This window comes from Anguilla anguilla, chromosome 8 (assembly GCF_013347855.1).
Source record: "Anguilla anguilla isolate fAngAng1 chromosome 8, fAngAng1.pri, whole genome shotgun sequence".
Taxonomy (NCBI): Eukaryota; Metazoa; Chordata; class Actinopteri; order Anguilliformes; family Anguillidae; genus Anguilla; species Anguilla anguilla.
Genome location: NC_049208.1, coordinates 33506879 through 33525116, shown reverse-complemented (window position 1 = coordinate 33525116; position 18238 = coordinate 33506879). Strand labels below are relative to the sequence as shown.

The 18238-nt window shown below is 45.8% G+C and overlaps 1 protein-coding gene across 6 annotated transcripts; it reads right to left on the bottom strand.

Annotated features, from left to right (window-relative positions):
- Window positions 1-445: 445 nt before the first annotated feature.
- znf384a (zinc finger protein 384 a) lies at window positions 446-17576 on the bottom strand. 6 transcript variants are annotated; one of them, XM_035430868.1, is made up of 12 exons: window positions 17384-17576; window positions 15745-15830; window positions 15189-15459; window positions 14655-14777; window positions 12803-12841; window positions 7975-8141; window positions 7787-7863; window positions 7344-7427; window positions 4880-5020; window positions 4065-4143; window positions 3000-3158; window positions 446-1937 (listed from the first exon to the last, which is right to left on the bottom strand). In XM_035430868.1, exons 2-12 carry the CDS (start codon window positions 15826-15828, stop codon window positions 1554-1556), a joined length of 1608 nt encoding a protein of 535 aa, XP_035286759.1. In that variant the 5' UTR covers window positions 15829-15830; window positions 17384-17576; the 3' UTR covers window positions 446-1553. The 6 variants fall into 6 exon arrangements, with proteins under 6 accessions (XP_035286759.1, XP_035286754.1, XP_035286755.1 ...); XM_035430863.1 differs by having other exon boundaries at window positions 4880-5047; window positions 7203-7427; window positions 17384-17574; XM_035430864.1 differs by having other exon boundaries at window positions 4880-5047; window positions 7203-7427; window positions 15763-15830; window positions 17384-17574.
- Window positions 17577-18238: the final 662 nt, after the last annotated feature.

The window sequence follows — 18238 nt, the reverse complement described above, 5'->3', positions numbered from 1 at the left end:
GTTGGATCTGTCAAAACTCTGCCGTACACAAGCTATTCAACAGCTCTGAGCACTCAGCTGCAGAACGGACGAGCCCGGTGTGGCAGCACAGACAGAGGGCAGCACCGATAGAGAGCAGCACAGACAGAGGGCAGCACCAATAGAGAGCAGCACAGACAGAGGGCAGCACAGACAGTGGGCAACACAGACAGGGGGCAGCACAGACAGAGGGCAGCACAGACAGTGGGCAACACAGACAGTGGGCAACACAGACAGAGGGCAGCACAGAGGGCAGCAAAGACAGAGGTCAGCACAGAGAGATGGCAGCACAGACAGAGAGCAGCACAGACAAATTGCAGCACAGACAGAGGACAGCACAGACAGCGAGCAGCACAGACAGATGAGAGCACAGACAGAGGACAGCATAGATAGCGGGCAGCACAGACAGAGGACAGCACTGGCCGGGTCTGTTTCTGCGTGGCTTTTATTGTCCTGTCAGGAGAAACAGTTGCTTTAGGTGCGTCAGTCTATACAGCATGGAGAATCCACGAGAGTACTGCAGTTTATAAGTAATAATAGTAATAAGAGCAATAATAATATTATTAATAACAGTAATAAGAATACTGAGAACCATGTTATATGGTAAGACACATAATGAAATACTACAAGAATTATACCTAACAAAAATCAGCCAATCACAGCCTCACAAAGCTCAAAGAGCTTCACAAGGTTGTGGCTGGCTGACCTCCAGATACATATCAATGATTCTGTTTGAGTTATTTCTTTCACGTTGGTAGATATTTCTTTTTTGTTTTTTAGAAGCAAAAGAAGTCCTTCCCTTTTTTGAAGGTTTGTCTTAGATATATACAGGTATATATATTTTACAAGAAAGACTAGAGTTACCTCCACCTGATGAAGATGATGATGAAACATAACTATGACAGCTGTAATAATGCTGTCAGTGTAAGAGCTTAAAGGAAATTCATGAACAGTACCTGGCAACCAAAAACTGTCAGTGTTGTTACCACAATAACCATCATTCTTCACTGTTTCAGCACCGTTCTCAATAGAGCTTTTCAGGAAAGAGCGGGAAAATAAAATGACAGATGCTAACAATAAAAAGAGCAAGAGCTTCTTCCTCACTCTCATTCGCCTCCCAATTCCTCTCTGACACGGTAGAAAAATACAAAATGAAATATTTGAGGCAAATAATGAAATGAAAGGTGAGAGACAGAAATAAGAAAAAAACACAAAGTTCAGGTTCTGCACTCCGCCTCTCATTCTCTCCTTCTTTCCCCATTTAGTGTCTTTGCTCAGTCCTTTTCTTTCCGTGGCATCTCTCCATTACGCTCCGACCACTTCCCCGCTCCCTTTCTCCGGTAAACAAAGGGATTCAAATCCATAGGATTAAAAATCCATCTTCCCAACCATTCCGCAGACCTCACCGTTTCCCATCATCCCCCTCTTCAGCCTGTTTGAGAAAATATCAGCGCCACCCACCTGCAGTTTATGCAGCCTTCCCATTCTTTACATGCGGCTCCGCCCCTGGCTCCGCCCCCCAGCCCCGCCCAGCTCTACGAGTTCATGTGCTCCACCTGAATGGCGGAGGTGGAGACGGTGAGGCAGAGGTCCTTGTGGGCGGCCAGGTCGGCCACGCTGACCGGTTTGTACTGGATCTCCCCGGCGGACACCGTCTTGTACTGGTGCAGGTCAAAGGGGCAGGGCACGCCCTCCGACTGCGGGTAGCTGCTGGGGGTGCCGGAGTTGCCCTGGGCCAGCCCCTGCCTGGAGCCACCTCCCCCGGCTCCGCACCCCTGCCTGGACCCGCCCCGCGCCCCTCGGCCCTGCCCCCTGCCCCTGCCGCCCTGGCCCTGCTGGGCCTGCTGGGCGGCCACGGCTGCAGCCACCGTCAGGGGGTCGGGGTTGTGTTTGCGCATGTGTTTCATCAGGTACGTCTCCTGGGGAGAGAAGCACAGCATTCATTCAGTATTCAGCACCTGCAATGCACGCGCATGCACACACACACTCACACACGCACACATACCCACACATACACAGAGGCGCACACACACACACCCGCACATACACAGAGGCACACACACACACATACCCGCACATACACAGAGGCACTCACACACACATACTCGCACATACACAGAGGCACACACACACACATACCCGCACATACACAGAGGCACTCACACACACATACTCGCACATACACAGAGGCACACATACACGCATACCCACACATACACAGAGGCACAAACACACAGACACACACACAAATGTACACGCACACACACACAGACACGCCCGCATGCACACACGCACATGCACGCACGCACACACAAACGTGCGCGCACAAATGCACACACACACTCAGACACACGCACACAAATAGCTCACAGCAAATGGAAAGGCAACAATTGGATAGGCACTGAGGACAGACACGAGCAATAAATTACCCAGACTGCAGTAAACCCTTCTCCTGCTCAAGCACCCACAGCTACATCCACAGCTACTGCCTGATTAAGGGCAATTTTACACTGTTTACATCAAAAGTAACTGAGATCTTTTTCACAGTTACAGCCAGGCACTATCGTTTGTGAAACCTATAAACATACACATAGGGCATATGTGCACTCACACAATATAAGAGCAATGGATGTTTAATGAACATTTAATATTGTTCACATTTTTGCCCCTTTTAGCAGTTTATCAATGACCTATCAATGAAAGTAAATTTAGTAATCTAAAATGACTGTAAAAATCTGGCTCTGTAAGAAAGGACAAGAGTCCATGCAGAACCCCAGGTTGTCAGTGGGGTGTGGGTGTACAGTACAGTGTAAGTTAGGGGGTGGGTATGGGTTTGTAACCCACCTCAGACCCCAGCCACACTGTTTCAAAAGCCAGACTAACGGAAGAATCAGGATCTGTAATCAGTGGGCGGGGCTCTGAAGTGAGGCGGGGCGGAGCTGGGAGCAGAAAGGGGAGTGGTCTGGGGCAGACGGGCGTACCGAGGTGTAGGAGCGGTTGCACAGGCCGCAGGAGTAGAGCTTGGCGTGCTTGACCGTGTGGGTGGTCAGGTGCACCTCCAGGCTAGCTGAGTCCGTGTAGGCCCGGTGGCAGTTGTAGCACTTGAAGGGCTTGTCCTTGTTGTGCTGGCGACGATGGGACTGAGGGTCCAAAACAGAGCAATCATTAAGCAGGGAGCTGCCCTTCTAAGCATCCGAAAAAATCAATTCTACCTATTTAAAGTGTCAGCATTACAAGGCCACGCGTGAGGTGGGTTTACCCAACTAAACAAGTACCCCACAGCAGAGTCCTAATCGTTCAGAATATATATATATATATATATATATAATCGGAAATGCATTATTTTTTTCCTCTAATGAATGCTACAAGGCGCAACAGTGCCTGCTAAATGTTCAAATGTAATTTATTATCATTATTTTTTATTTTAAGATATCGGTGCCCAAAGTGGAGCTGAACATGTCCAATTTTCTGCCTAATTTAGAACAGTATTATTTGGAATCATCAGCCTGTTAGCTATTAGCAACCACAGCCGCCTTCATGCGCGATCACCGTCTCACACGCAGTGGACAGCTGTGCGTGGCCATACGGCGCTACCAGGCGCGGTCTGCGCTGGCACGGCCTGGATCTGACCCGGGGCTGCGGGGCTCATCGCCACAGCGCGGTGCCTTAACCGAGCGAGCCGCCCAGCAGCTCCGCAAAACACCATTTCTGAGCCAGCTGTGCTAGCCCAGATCAAGGATCAATGCAGAGACAGGGTGTGAATTGTCAAGTTTTCAAGTGGGCTGGAAACAAAAGTTTGATGCCATTGGCCCACTGATGACTTAAAACAGTTATTAACACTGCCATAAATGAGTATTAGTAATAGTGAATACTGCCAATGTCTGGCCAATGGTGTTTAGACCCGTCACATTCTGTTGCCGTGGGAACACATCAAGCGCAGGACAGAAATAACTGGTAGTTTAGAACTACAGGTACCTGAACCTTAACATTTCCCAAGCAAAGTACAAGTTTTATGGACCTGAAAATTAACAAACAGATAAGATTACCTGTAGGTTGGACAGCTGAGTGAAAGCCTTTTCACAGCCTGGGTGCACACACTTATAAGGCCTCTCCCCAGTATGAATCCTGCAGAGACACAATCCAGAAACCACCATCTATAGCCTGCAGACACAGTAGTGTGGACTATGTAGTATTATAGCCTGCAGTATGTACTCTTACTGAAGAGAGCATGCATTACAGTCTGCAGAGAGTAGTGTGCACTATGTACTCTTACTGTAGAGAGCCGATATTAAAGTCTGCAGAGAGTAGTGTGCACTATGTACTCTTACTGCAGAGAGCATATATTACAGTCTGCAGAGAGTAGTATGCACTATGTACTCTTACTGCAGAGAGCATATATTACAGTCTGCAGAGAGTAGTGTGCACTATGTACTCTTACTGCAGAAAGTCTACAGACAGGGCAGTGTACACTTGCTTAGATTCAGGATCTTGTTTTTTTTATCTTAGTTTTATTATCTTTTACTGAAAAAATTGGTAAATAATACTCCTCATAAAACACTGCTCTCAGAGTCTCTTAATGTTTACGGAGGACGTGATCAGCTTAGACAAACCGAAACCAATATCTGCAGCAAGCCTACCCCACATATCATTTGTATGTGAACCCTTAAAGTGCAATAATCTGTGAAAACTGCCGAGACGCTATATTAAAAGCTGGCAATAAAGCGAAAGGGAAAAAAATAAACAAAGACATAGAATACAAAGAGAGAGGAAGAGAGGGAGAGAGAGAGAGAGGGAGAGATGTAATGGGAGAGGGAAGGAGGAGTGTGGGTCCTGTGGGGTCAGTGTTCCCTGGGGGTGTTACCTGCTGTGCTGCTGTAAGTGACTGAGCTGCCGGAAGGTTTTCTGGCAGTAGGAGCAGGTGTAGGGCTTGGCCCCGCTGTGGATGCGGATGTGCTGCGCCAGGTAGCTGGAGTTGGCGAAGGACTTGGAGCAGTGCGGGCACTTGTGAGGTTTGCCCTCTGTGTGGTTTCTAACGAGGCAGGGAGATAAGAGAGAAAGGGGGAGGGAAAGAGAGAGAGAGAGAAAGAGGTGTCAAGCACCCAGGTCAAATGGGCTTGATCCCGCCAAGTCTGCTCGGGCCCTGGCCGTGAGCCCAACAACAAAACCTCTCCAGTGCCTGAGCCGGGACAGGAAGGACACAAACACACACCAAGCACATCCACCTCTTCATCTCTCTCCCTCTCCCTCTCCCTTCCCCCCTCCCTCCCTACCGGCCTCTTCCAAAAACGGAAGCTCCTGTTTCCGGAATGTTCTACAGGCGGTACGGAAGGACAGACCTACATCCCATTCTCATTTGAAAGATGAAAATGCTGCACGTTCCACATACACAAGAGTAAAAGTTTCTGGACGGAGGTGTGCATTTGCAGAGAAAGGCAGTTCCTTCGGGGACACGATTTTTGAGAAAAACAGGAAAAACACACAAGATATGGAGGGAAACATAAAGACGAACGATGGGAAGGGACAGATGCCACAGCAGACGCTACAAATCAGTTTATTTCCTCGCAGAAAGATGTACGGGAAGAAAGATGGAAGAAGGAAAGCAGGGGTGGGGGAGGGGGAAGAGAGCGAGGAGAGGAAATGGAAAACTCATGTTCTTATCTCACGAGCGTTTCTCTGTGTATTTCTCCATTACTCTGAATGGACACTCAGGCTGAGTTTTAATATTTGTGTCTTTGTATGTGTGTACATTAGTGTCAGGAATAGCATGGGGGGAGGGGGGAGAGAGAGACAGAGAGAGAGAGAGAGATGAACACATTGACACAGAAGAAGAAAAGCAAAGAGAGGCTGAACTCAAAGCAGAAGACAGACTGATAGACACAGAGACATAAAAAAACATAAAAAACACTCTGAGTGTTTCTAAGAGCCAATCACCAGGTACAGGACAGCATGCAAATGCAAGCCACTTAATCTGTATTTCGCCCACTTTAATATCAATTCCTAAAACATGCACTTATGTGTATTTGCATATGCACACATGCTTGTGCACGCACACACAGACACACACACACTCATAAATATTTTCAAAATAAAGCTGAAAATACACAAAGTATTTATATTAGGGGTGGGACATTTTACTACATCCTCTTAACAATGACAAGCTAATTTGTCATAGCATTCACACGAGCACGCTTTAATTTTGTTTCATTTTGTACCTAAAGCCCATTTTACAGCAGTGGACCCACGTAAAGGCATCAGATTTTCTCTGGCGTAGGCTAGCCTGCACGGCAGCGCTCTTCGATAAGATGAAAGCTCGTTTTGAACTGTTATCAGGCCAGGCTCCAGCATGCCTGCTGTCCTACGCTAGGCGCTGTGGTGGCCCGGCGGGTGGGGGGGCTTGGGGGGGTTTGTTGGTAAGCGCAACACATAGGCTGTACAAGCTTTCACCCATTACTATCGCAATTATTTTTGCGATCATTTTGCAAAAAACTATTTCGGATTTTCAGATTCTGGCCAGTACTAATTTACTTGAGTAAACAGGCCCACCCCTAACATATGTAGCAACAACATTGCACTTTGAAGGTTAATATCTTGCTCAGCTGAAACGCCAAATGAATATTTCATATACGCTCCCCAAAATTACATTTCACTTTCCAAAAGCAACTTCAAAGAACATCACATGCCCCACAAAGTCTCATCCTGTACACAGTAACACTTCGCTCACGCAGTAGTCATACAGAAATCTCTAGTCACACCTCTCCAACACACATACGCTCACACACACATATGTGTGCACAAACACACACAGTCTCACACACACATACCCACATACACAGGCACGCAGCGTGCACAGTCTCACACAGTCACAAACACACACAAACGCAAACACAGTCACACACACACACACATTCTCACACACACACACACACTCACATGCAGACACATACACACACACACAGTCACACACACACACACCCCCACATGTACAGGCACTCAGTGCGCACACACACACACAGTCTCATACAGTCTCACACAGTCACACACAGTCACACACAGTCACAAACACACATACACACACACACACACACACATACAGGCACGCAGCGCGCACACAAACAGACGCTCCCCGCGTAGGGCTAGCCTGCGTCGCTGTGGCTGGCTCTCGCTCCCAGCAGACGGACCCCTACCGTGTGTGCTGCTGTAAGTGACTGAGCTGCCGGAAGGTTTTCTGGCAGTAGGAGCAGGTGTAGGGCTTGGCCCCGCTGTGGATGCGGATGTGCTGCGCCAGGTAGCTGGAGTTGGCGAAGGACTTGGAGCAGTGCGGGCACTTGTGCGGTTTGGCCTCTGTGTGCGACTTGGCGTGGATCTGCATGTCTGACTTGCTGAAGAAGGTCATCGGGCACATCCGGCACCTGTGGAGGGGGTAGAGGCAGTGAGCCGGACTCTATGGGTCAGAGGAGGAAACAGCATCACCAAAAAGTTAAACTCTGTGGAATGCAATGGAGAAGACAGAACAGAACTGAGAGAGAGGGAGGGAGAGGTGGGGTAGTGAGGATCAGGAATGGCTCAGTGAAAGTGAAGGGTTTTGTGGCCACCAGTGTGATGGACCGAATCGCAGTGATGCACCCCGCATACAAATGACTTATTTATTGACCATCAGTTTGAGCAGCTAGCTGTACACTCAGTCATGTCTGCTGTGTAACAATAAACAGTAATCCTTATTTTACTGGGTGCACATTGGTCTCCTCCTACATAAACACTTTTCTCCTACCGGTAAGTTTTGCTTCCGTCTTTGTTGCCATGGTCGTCTTCATCGTTAGAGAGGTCGTAAGGGTCAGCCGCGTGGTGCTGCAACAACAACGAATGAACGGCTGAATGAAGACTCGAAAGATTTTCACAGTGCCAGTCTTTCACCAGATTGTCTGCCTGTTTGCTGATCATACATCTAATCATTATTACCTGTCCTCCTGCTGCCAGGTGTGCCAGGATCAACGCATCACTTCCTGTAGGGAGTGTGTGACCCGTGATGGGGCCTGTCCTAGCCAGCTCGGACTTCTTCTTTCTGCCCCTCTTTGAGGGCGTTGGCATGACAATGGCTGGGGCAACACCGGCATTTTCTTTCTTGTCTGAATCAGGGAAGAGAAAAGAGAAACATGGTTGGACACCGCAGAAGAGAAGAACCTTGCAAAATCAGAAGAAGTTAGCCCTTGATTCAAGGAATGATTCCCACTCCACATGAACTACATTTCCCATTATATTTCGAATTATATTTCACCTAATAAGTAACCCCTAACGTGGAGGTTATTTCATCATTTCACAGTAAGCTCTCTAGTTGAGGTGAGCGGTAACATCATCCTCCAGGCCAGACTTGGAGAGCCAACTGCAGGGGGAAAAGTAGAGGCAATGCCATCTCCAAATCGCTAGAGTACTACAACTCTAAACGGATGATCAATTTTCCAAAAACTGCTCACTTCAATGCAAGCTTTCGACAGCACTCAATTGTTATTACCACATTGAAAAGCACATTGACAGAGTATCTGTGTCTCCCAACAAGCTAATGTGCCTTCAGACTTCCACTCCTGCGTGGAACAGCACCTCTGAGGCTGGTAGTGCACAGATCTGTGACATCACATGATGTGTAATTTCCTCCCAAGTGTCTGAACCAGGGCTCCTGCTGCAGTGTCAACATCAGCAGCGCATGACACTCAAGGGCACGGCCTGCAAGTGAGAAGCAGCCAGAGCCCTCTCTACAGGCCTTCAGCCAAATCCAAACACAGAAGAGCAAGAACCGTCCCCTTCGTCATATTTTAGATCCAATTTTTTGGATCGCTTTGATTTCAATTCCAAGGTTTTGGCACAAGAAAAGTCAGTAACACACGCATATCATATATTTAGACATTTGGTTTTCAGGATTTAAATACCATGATATGCATCATCTTGTTTTGAAAGGGAGTCCTGCTGAGAGCAAATAGTCAAGCTTACAAAACACTTGCCACGCTCAAGAAGTAAAATCGTGACATTCAGCTGCCAGATCAGTCTCAAAAATATTGCCATTTTTAACACAAGTTGTAGTTTAATACGGGCTCCACTACAATCCTTTGCATCTTCAAACTAAAGCCATTAGTTCAAATTCCTTGTGTACCTCCGTGACAGTGGAAAACAGCTACTGAATAGCTACCATCATACTACAGTGCTGTGAAAAACTATGTGCTCCTTTCCAGATTTCCTATATTACCGCGTAAGTGTCACACTGAACGGATTCAGATATTTAGACAAAATGTAATATTAGAGTAAACACAAAACACATTTTAAAAGTTATTATTTTGTTTATTTAATGAAAAAAGTGATCAAACAGCCATACCGGCCATGTGAAGTGTAATTATTCCACTAAACTTAATAACTGGTTGCACCACCTTTAGCAGCAATAACTGAAACAAATGCTTCCTATAATTCGACATCAGTCTTTCACATCACTTTGGAGGAATTTTAGCCCACTCTTCTTTGCAGAACTGCTTCATTTCAGACAAATGATAGGTTTTCGAGTATGAACTGCTCGTTTCAGGTCTTGCCACAGTACCTCTATTAGGTTCAAGTCAGGACTTTGACTAGGCCACTCCAAAACTATAATTTTGTTTCTTTTCAGCCAATCAGATATGGACTTACATTTGTGTTTTGGATCATTGTCTTATACATTACACATTACACATCAGCTTAAGCTCACAGACATTCTACTTAAGAATTTTCTGGTACAGAGTGGACTTAATGGCTTAATGACAAGTCGTTCAGGTCCTGAGGCAGCAAGGTATCACCACACTATCACACTACCACCACATTTGACTGTTGGTGTGATGCTGTGTTGTGAGAGGAGCACTGCGGTATCTTTTGATTAGCAGTGGTTTCCGCCCTTGATACTTTCCCATGAAACTAATTTTAGTCCAGTATCTATCTTATTGGGGAGTCATGAACACTGACCTTAGCTGAGACTAGAGAGGCCTGCAGTTCCTTAGATGATCCCCTGGAATAATTTTAACTGTCTGGAGTTGTCAGTGCACTCTTGGGAGAAATTTTGGCAGGCCAGCCACTCCTGGGAAGATTCAACACAGTTCCAAATGTCCCCCATTTGGAGATAATGGCCCTCAGTGTGGTTCGATGGAGTCCCAGAGCCTTAGAAATGGCATTGTAACCCTTTTCAGACTGATGTAGTTCTACAATTTTTTCTCATCTTTTCTGGAATTGCTTTTGATCATGGCATAGTGTGCTTGTAAAAACTTTGCGGTTACCTCTGATGTTAATGTACAATGTGAGTGAAGTTTAAATTCAGCAGGGCCGGCTACATCAAGTCTAGCTGTGTTCAATCGGCGGAATTTAATTATCAATTGAGTTTGGCTAATAGGTTGAATAACTAAGGGGTCCATTACTTTTTCACATGGGTGATATAGGCGTTTGATAACTTTGTGTCATTAAATAAATGAAATTATTTTTGAAATGTGTTTTCTGTTTCCTCACGATTATATTCTGTTGTCTATTCTTATATTTTGTATAAAGATCTGAAACCATTCAGCATGACAAATATGCAGTAATCAAGGAAATCTGAATGGGCACAAATACTTTTTCGCACCACTGTATACACAGCTCCATGTAAATGGGAACATCAGTGTTCTGCAGATGCATTTGTACAACAGCTGGGGGCAGTACTGCTGTTCCATCAGAGGGAGGTGGCCAAGTGCAGATCTGCATACAGCATTCAGTCCTCTGCCTCCTCAACTACTACATCTGCTGCCATGGCCGCGTCTTTGGAGGGACGTGCCTTCAGATCAACGTTTTGGAGGTTCTTTTGGAACCAACTGTTTCTTTTTTTCCATTTTGAAAGCCCTATCCTAGGCCTGCCTCGGCACTGTGACAGGACGATGTTTGCTGCCGTGAAAGGAGCATGCAGCATTTCCCCCCGCAGTCTGGCAGCTCAGATGCGCAGCCACTGCGTCGGTGTAGTACACTGCATGTGCAGCTGGCGCAGGTGGGCTACAGGCTGCAGCCACCAGATGTGCTGGAGCAGCTGCGGGTCCGGACTGAGGGGAGGAAATTCCCTCCCTGGGCGGGGCTACGGCCGATTGAGTACTGGCCAATCAGGCTGCCAGGATCAGGTATGAGAGCTTGGGACATATCACACACTGAAACCCAGTGTGCAGCTGGATGAGTCTCTCAGCAGCCTCCCACCAAAATAAAAAACATACTCTAAAAATCTGAAATAATCTTTTTATAAAACAAAAAAATTATATAAAACATGTACTTTGCTTTTTTTCAATTAAACAAATAGCCACCAAACATATAAGTTGATCTGAATAAATAAGCTATAGAAAAAGGTAAAAAGAGAAAGATGAAATACCAAAACCGATAGTGTGCCAATTTTGACGGCAATTTACGACTAGTATAAACGCATACTATTTATGTTTAGGCGGCTTTTCAAGTTCTGCTTAAAATAACTATCTCCAAGCCGAGGAAGAGACGGGTGTGGTGTCTGACAGGCCAAAGCTGGTATTAAGATTCTATTGTCAAGTTATATTTCCTGTGAAGGACTTTTAACTATGGAGACACGTTTTTACAGGTTTCTGTATAATAAACAGGACACACAGCATGATGGTAAGAAGCAAATAAGCCGTCGACAGGTATGAAAAACATGTGCTAACAGTTCTAAATGTTCGGGCATTAACCTGCCACACCTGCCCTCCTGGTTAGCTACTGAAGAGAGCTATTAGCTTGAACAGCTCCTATGCACAAATGGACGACCTTTTGATTTTTGAGGTGAGAAGACAGGCATGGTAGTTCAGACAGAACGCTATTGCCGCCTGGGTATGGCGAGTACCTATCCATATATTATTATTTATTCCCAAACAAAATATTTATTGATGCTCATGAAAACATGCATTAATTCATCAAATCTAAAAAAAATGTCCAATATATTATTTCTGGTTGAATCCCTGTGGCTGGAATTCCATCGAAATGAACATTATGTTCCCAAAAGAACATTGCCATATCAGGGCCTGACATAATTCATCCGTCACCAGCAAATTACCCGTTTCCAAACTATTTATTTCCCTGCTTCCACACAGTAGTGTAATCCTTTAACATCAAAGCCCACAGATACCAAAGTAGAAAATAACAGCACTATGTCCTGAAGGTTTTCTGAATACAGCTGGCTATGCTTAAGTGCCTTTCATTCAGGCTAGAACGTTCGAACGGTGGCACTACGCAAATAAGAGCACAGCTGCAATTCCAAGGCTAGCCTCTGGGTGCTCTATTATTCTCAGTGCGCTTGACTGTGAAAATGACCAGTGAAATCCTTCCAGAGTGAGCCCTTTGCTGCTTTGCTGTGCTGTGTGATATGCTACTTCCCCCTCCACAAAACAAGTTCGTCGCCACAATACTTGTGCGACATCTGTATCATTATTAACTAAAAACTTTGACAAAAGAAAGGCCTTTATTGCCACTCCAATCAGTTGCACTGAAATGTCTCCGATAATCCGCAACACCTGTATTCACAAAATACAGTTATAGTTTCTGCTCTTGGGGGGGGGGGGGGGGGGGGGGAGTTTTGCTGCATTCTGGCATGGTGTATTTACAGTTCTGAAGTGGCTCTTTAGATTAGCATACATAACACATCCTTTAATAGATGCCTCGCCACGACGCTAATCATACCAAATAGTGCAAGTGATGGCCGCTGTTGCTATGCTGTAAATAGTGTTTGCTTGTGCTGTGCGCTGATGGTGCGTGGGGGTGGGAGGGTACTCACTGTGGCTGTAGAGGTAGAGAGAGGAGGGACGGCCTGTCTCTGACAGAAACGGAGAGAAGAGAACATGCTCAACACTCTGCATTCATTCTCGTCCCTCACCTTCCCCGTGAGGTTGAGTTACAATTACAGCTGGCATTAGCGAGCTGTATGGTTAGTCTCACCATCAGCACAAAGTTGGGTTACATCTGGCATTAGCGAGCCGTATGGTTAGTCTCACTATGGGCACAAAGTTGGGTTACAGCTGTCCTTAACGAGCTGGATGGCTAGTCTCACCATCAGCACAAAGTTGGGTTACAGCTGGCCTTAAAAAGCTGGATGGCTAGTCTCACCATCAGCACAAAGTTGGGTTACAGCTGGTGTTAGCAAGCCATATGGTTAGTCTCACTATCGGCGCAAAGTTGGGTTACAGCTGGTGTTAGCAACCCATATGGTTAGTCTCACTATGGGCGCAAAGTTGGGTTACAGCTGGTGTTAGCAAGCTATATGGTTAGTCTCACCATCAGCACAAAGTTGGGTTACAGCTGGTGTTAGCAAGCCATATGGTTAGTCTCACCATCAGCACAAAGTTGGGTTACAGCTGGTGTTAGCAAGCCATATGGTTAGTCTCACTATCGGCGCAAAGTTGGGTTACAGCTGGTGTTAGCAACCCATATGGTTAGTCTCACTATGGGCGCAAAGTTGGGTTACAGCTGGTGTTAGCAAGCTATATGGTTAGTCTCACTATCGGCACAAAGTTGGGTTACAGCTGGGGTTAGTGAGCCGTATGGCTAGCCTCACCATCAGCACAAAGTTGGGTTATAGCTGGTGTTATTGAGCCAGATGGTTAGTAGCCTCATTAACAGTAAAAAAACTGGGTTACATCTAGTATCAAGGCACCATGCGGTTAATGTTATTATAGGAGTTCAACAGAGTTGCGGTTGCTGTCTATTTGCTGTTGGAAGGTGAGATTCAAACACAAAGTGTGATTTTTGAAAATTACAACCCAGCTAAGTATGTGCAGCCTCCTCAGGCTATGGCTACGATTTAAGGAAAAACAATCAATATTTTCTTTCTAGTTTGCTCTGAAGTGTTGCAAGAACAGAACAGACCAAACAGACAAAAACGAGCTGCCGTTCCTGCCAAGCCATCGAGCTGCTTCCCTCCAATTATGTTGTTTATCCTGCCTGCTCATTTTGTCTGGGTGGATGAAAATGTTAATGCTACTGTGTCTGTCTTTTTCCAAGTCTCCTTCTTCGCCGCTTGTTGTGGGAAACGGCTGCCGGATCGTGCGGTTCAAATGGAAACTCTTCATCATCAGTCACAATCCCCCTCATCAGCTCGTCTTTTCAATCCCTACACCACGCTCGATCAAGAATACATTTCTAAAAACGTCTCAATACACTTTGTACGCTTGCAAGAGCAGTTATCGTTGCTCGTAAACACCTTCACACACCAAAGACTTTAGTTTCAGCATGCTTGAACTTGCACAATGCCTATAAACAGAACTAAATTAAAGTTTTTTTTGCCTTAGGTGCGGGATGCAAGGTTACTGCTGGTTTCATTGGACAGTCGGTCCACGGTTACCATGGGTGATAGTGCAGTCCTGGTAGTACAGGTGACAGTGCATTGTGGGGGTGGTGTCACCCACAGTCAGTAAATGTGAGGGTTAGTTCAGGATATTCACATGCCCTATGTTAGCATTAATATCAGAAAGCCAGAAAGCTTTAGTATTAGCGTACACACCGGTACATTGGCTGGTGTCAGACTGCTATAGGCCTACTGCATTGCAGATGCAGGAAAATAGACCATCCATTGACAGCGTATTTACCGCCCACTGTCTCCCAGCACAACACGCTACAGTACAGGGCTTTACCTGCGTTTGGGGGGTGCAGCGTGGACACTATCATGGTGGTTGTGGGAGGCCCGGAAACAAAAGACTGCGATGAGGAGGGAGGAGAGACCAGCGTGCCCTGGGGAGTGGTAATCACCAGCCCAGCTGAGACAGATAGAGAGGGAGGGTGAAACAGGGAGGGAGAGGGAGAGAGAGAGAGAGAGAGAGAGAGACCATTGGTGACTGAGAATGACTTGTGATACACTGGGACCAGTTTATAAATAAAGGCACAAACATGGACAGAGACTGGTTCAGAACGCTTAGCTACATAAACTATGAGGGAGAGAGACACGTGTGTACATACACACACACACACACGCAGAGGCACACACACCCACGCACGCACACACGCACGCACGCACACACACACACACACACACACACACACACACACACACACACACACACACACACACACACACACACACACACACACACACACACACACACACACACACACACACACACACGCACACACACACACACAAGAGAGGCACCTCAACAGAGCCCACAGACCTGCTGTCATGATGCCCGTGGACGGGACGGGCACCACCGTTATGTTCTGGGACGTGTGCGGCGGGTGCAGGTGCCCCCCGCCCGCCAGCGAGGCGCCTCCGCCCCCCTCCTGCTTGGGCGCCCGCGACCCTGCCGCCCCTGCGTCCATGGAGACGGTGCCCGGCACGGTGAGCACTGCCGTGGGGTAGTGGGAGGAGGAGTGGGGGAAGGAGGGGTTCTTGTCCGGGCCCAGCTGCTCCTTCATCTTGTTAAGGAACATGGCGTTCTCAATCTGGAGCAGGGAATCAGTGCGGGGCAGCGGGAGCAGGGGTCCAGACCCAGCAAGAATGGGACAGAGGGAAACACAGAGGGGGATATGGGGCACACAGAGATTAAAGAGCAGCAGGACAAACACACACACACACACACACACACACAGGTCAGACTACAAGGAGGAATCATTCAAAGGACTAACCACTGCTTCATCTTCTCAAATGACATGCACCCGACCCGTGGTAGCCACCAAAGTAAAATAATTCATTGTTTGAAGAAATAATCATCGCGCTTTCTTATTTACCAGTGGTGACGTCCATACCTGTCCTTGCACTGTTGGAACGGGAGACCAAAAGTATGATGAGTTAAAATGGGAATCTTCCATCATTCCTGCAGTTGAGAAACAAAATTCATCAACACCATAAAGGAAATTTAGCAATAGTCTAAATGTGTCTATGCCTCTACACTATATGGGGCAATTGCTTAATAGCTCTGGCACTTCACCACGGTGGTTCCAACAGTAGTGACTGAAAATAGATGTTATGTATGATAATACAAAAGTATTATGTAAATGTAATTAGGTGTGATGATTATTATTCCCGTTTGTTCAGTATGTTCATCCAGGTCTCTCAAATAGATAACTATTAATTGTGTGTGTGTGTACGAGCTCTTAATACAATTATACAAACTGATGCTCACGTTTTGGTTGTACAGTATTTAAGTTTTATTTAACTGTCTTTGAAATGCGTCTCAAGCTCATTATCTTTTTAACTTATTTTGCATTCTCAAATATTGCCCCTTTTGACATATTACCCTGCCAGGCAGATATTTATCGCGCTTAGCTACGTGTTTTTGGCTAAAATTATCTAACAGCTAACATTTTGTGAATCAATTCTGCCCATGTAATGTACATTTGACAGTAACATTAGTCATGATTTATATTCCGTAACATATGCACAATTTAGCTATCGTATGTTAGCGTCAGCGTTTAATGGAAGCAAATAGCAGTTCCTAGCTATCCATAATACATTAATTTAACTAAAGTTAGCTAATACGACAGTGAGATACTTGGTGAACTCATGATTCGATTATCACTCCTCAATAGGGGTTTCTCTTGCCATGATCTAGCCACCCTATGATTCGTTAGCTAGTATATGGCCGCTGCTGTAACAAAAATAGCTAACTTGCTGCTGTTAGTAACTTAGTATATTAACGTTTCTAACACCACCACGCAAACGAAATTAATTAATAGGTAGTAAGCTTGTCATAGCTAACCGCCGTAGCTAGCTTTGGGGGCGTTTTGGCTAGCTAACGTGTGTCGGATTGCTATCTATCGAACTAGAGTCTAGCGATGTTTGTTTATGTAGGGCACATCAAGCAACTGTCACTATGGCTTTACAAATTAACTAGCTAGCAAGCTAATGTTTCCCATCTAGTGAAGTTAGCTACTGTACTGGACAGAGGGGCGTAACGGGAGATAACAACACAGCTAGTCTACCAACAAAGCTAGCTAGGTAAACACCTAGCTTATAGATAGGTAGCCAAGTTGTTTTCGTTTGTGCTACATACACATTAGCTAGCTAGAAAGCTAGTTAAGAATTCGTGGGGAATTAAATAGCTAGCCAGTTATTCTGACTCCTGTATTTTTATATCTTAAATCAACTTTTCATATGCATAGCTAAATAAACTTCCGCTTCAAAACAATAACTATCCTCTCTGTCTCCATCCTTCCCACGTTCGCCTCTGTGAAAATAAAAAAAGGAAAAAAAAACTCGGGGATAAAAAAAACGAACAGCGAAAAAAACAGTCGACGCCAAAGCCCCGGTGTGAGGCGCAGCCTCAAGCAGACTTCCGGCTGTCGAGACACAGAAGAGAAGCAGCTCATGCGAGTCACTCAAATTAACACAGAAAAATAAACTAAGTGGGAAATAAGTAGAAGTTACCGATGCTGACGACTTTCTCTCCTTCCCGGGGCTCCCTAGGGCCGGGACAGTTCGGAAACTCCGTCCAAATCTGCCCGAACCCACAAATTCACCGAGTTTTTTTCTCTCGCTTTTTTTCTTTTTTTTCTCTTCACTTGCGGGGCTGCCCGAATCGTCTGCGCCCCACTTCCGGTGAATAAGGTCAAGAAACAAAAGCATACTGGTTAATGCTGAGGCAACTTCCGGTGAATTGGGTCGAAAAGAATCACTCAGGCTCGTTGCAAAGCTTTAAATGACAGTGCCACTGATTGCCTTTTGTAAATTTGAAAATTATGATTTATTAAAAGCTGTTTCATCCAACACGAATACATTGTGCATGCATTGCCCTTTCTGTGATGTATCAGGGGCTCTAGACTGTACTGACTAACCAGCACTGAGAATGTTTGGAAACACGAGTTAGTACTGTATGTCAGACTGGATCACTTATCGTAAAACGGGGATAAATTTGGGGGGAAAAACGCATGACATGGCAATAGCTTCACCCTACTGTACTGAAATGAAGACGAATGGCCGTCAGGGGGCGACATATAATTAAAAACGCATCATAGCTATAATAACGTTTTAATGTGCACTTCCACAGAAGTCATCATTTAATAGTAGTTTAAGAAAACACAGATCGCCATACGTCTTCATTTTATTTTATTGGTCATTTTTATTTTGAATGATTTAAGTCATTGTTGCAGTTGCGATCGATTACATCTCACTGCCTCCATTGTGGGCTTCACTGTTACAAATGTGCTTGAAAACAGAAGGATATATGTTCAAATCCTAGTGGGGCACTGCTGATGTGGCCTCCCCCTCTTTAATTTTGGCCCA

Bases quoted from the DNA above. Each gene is read 5' to 3' on its own strand.
- znf384a (XM_035430863.1), bottom strand. From the start codon at position 15,828: ATGATGGAAGATTCCCATTTTAACTCATCATACTTTTGGTCTCCCGTT. The intron at 3,159-4,064 runs GTAATCTTATCT...TTGGACCCTCAG, and splicing joins CTCAGCTGTCCAACCTACAG to TCCCATCGTCGCCAGCACAA. The intron at 1,938-2,999 runs GTACGCCCGTCT...TTCTCTCCCCAG, and splicing joins GCAACCGCTCCTACACCTCG to GAGACGTACCTGATGAAACA.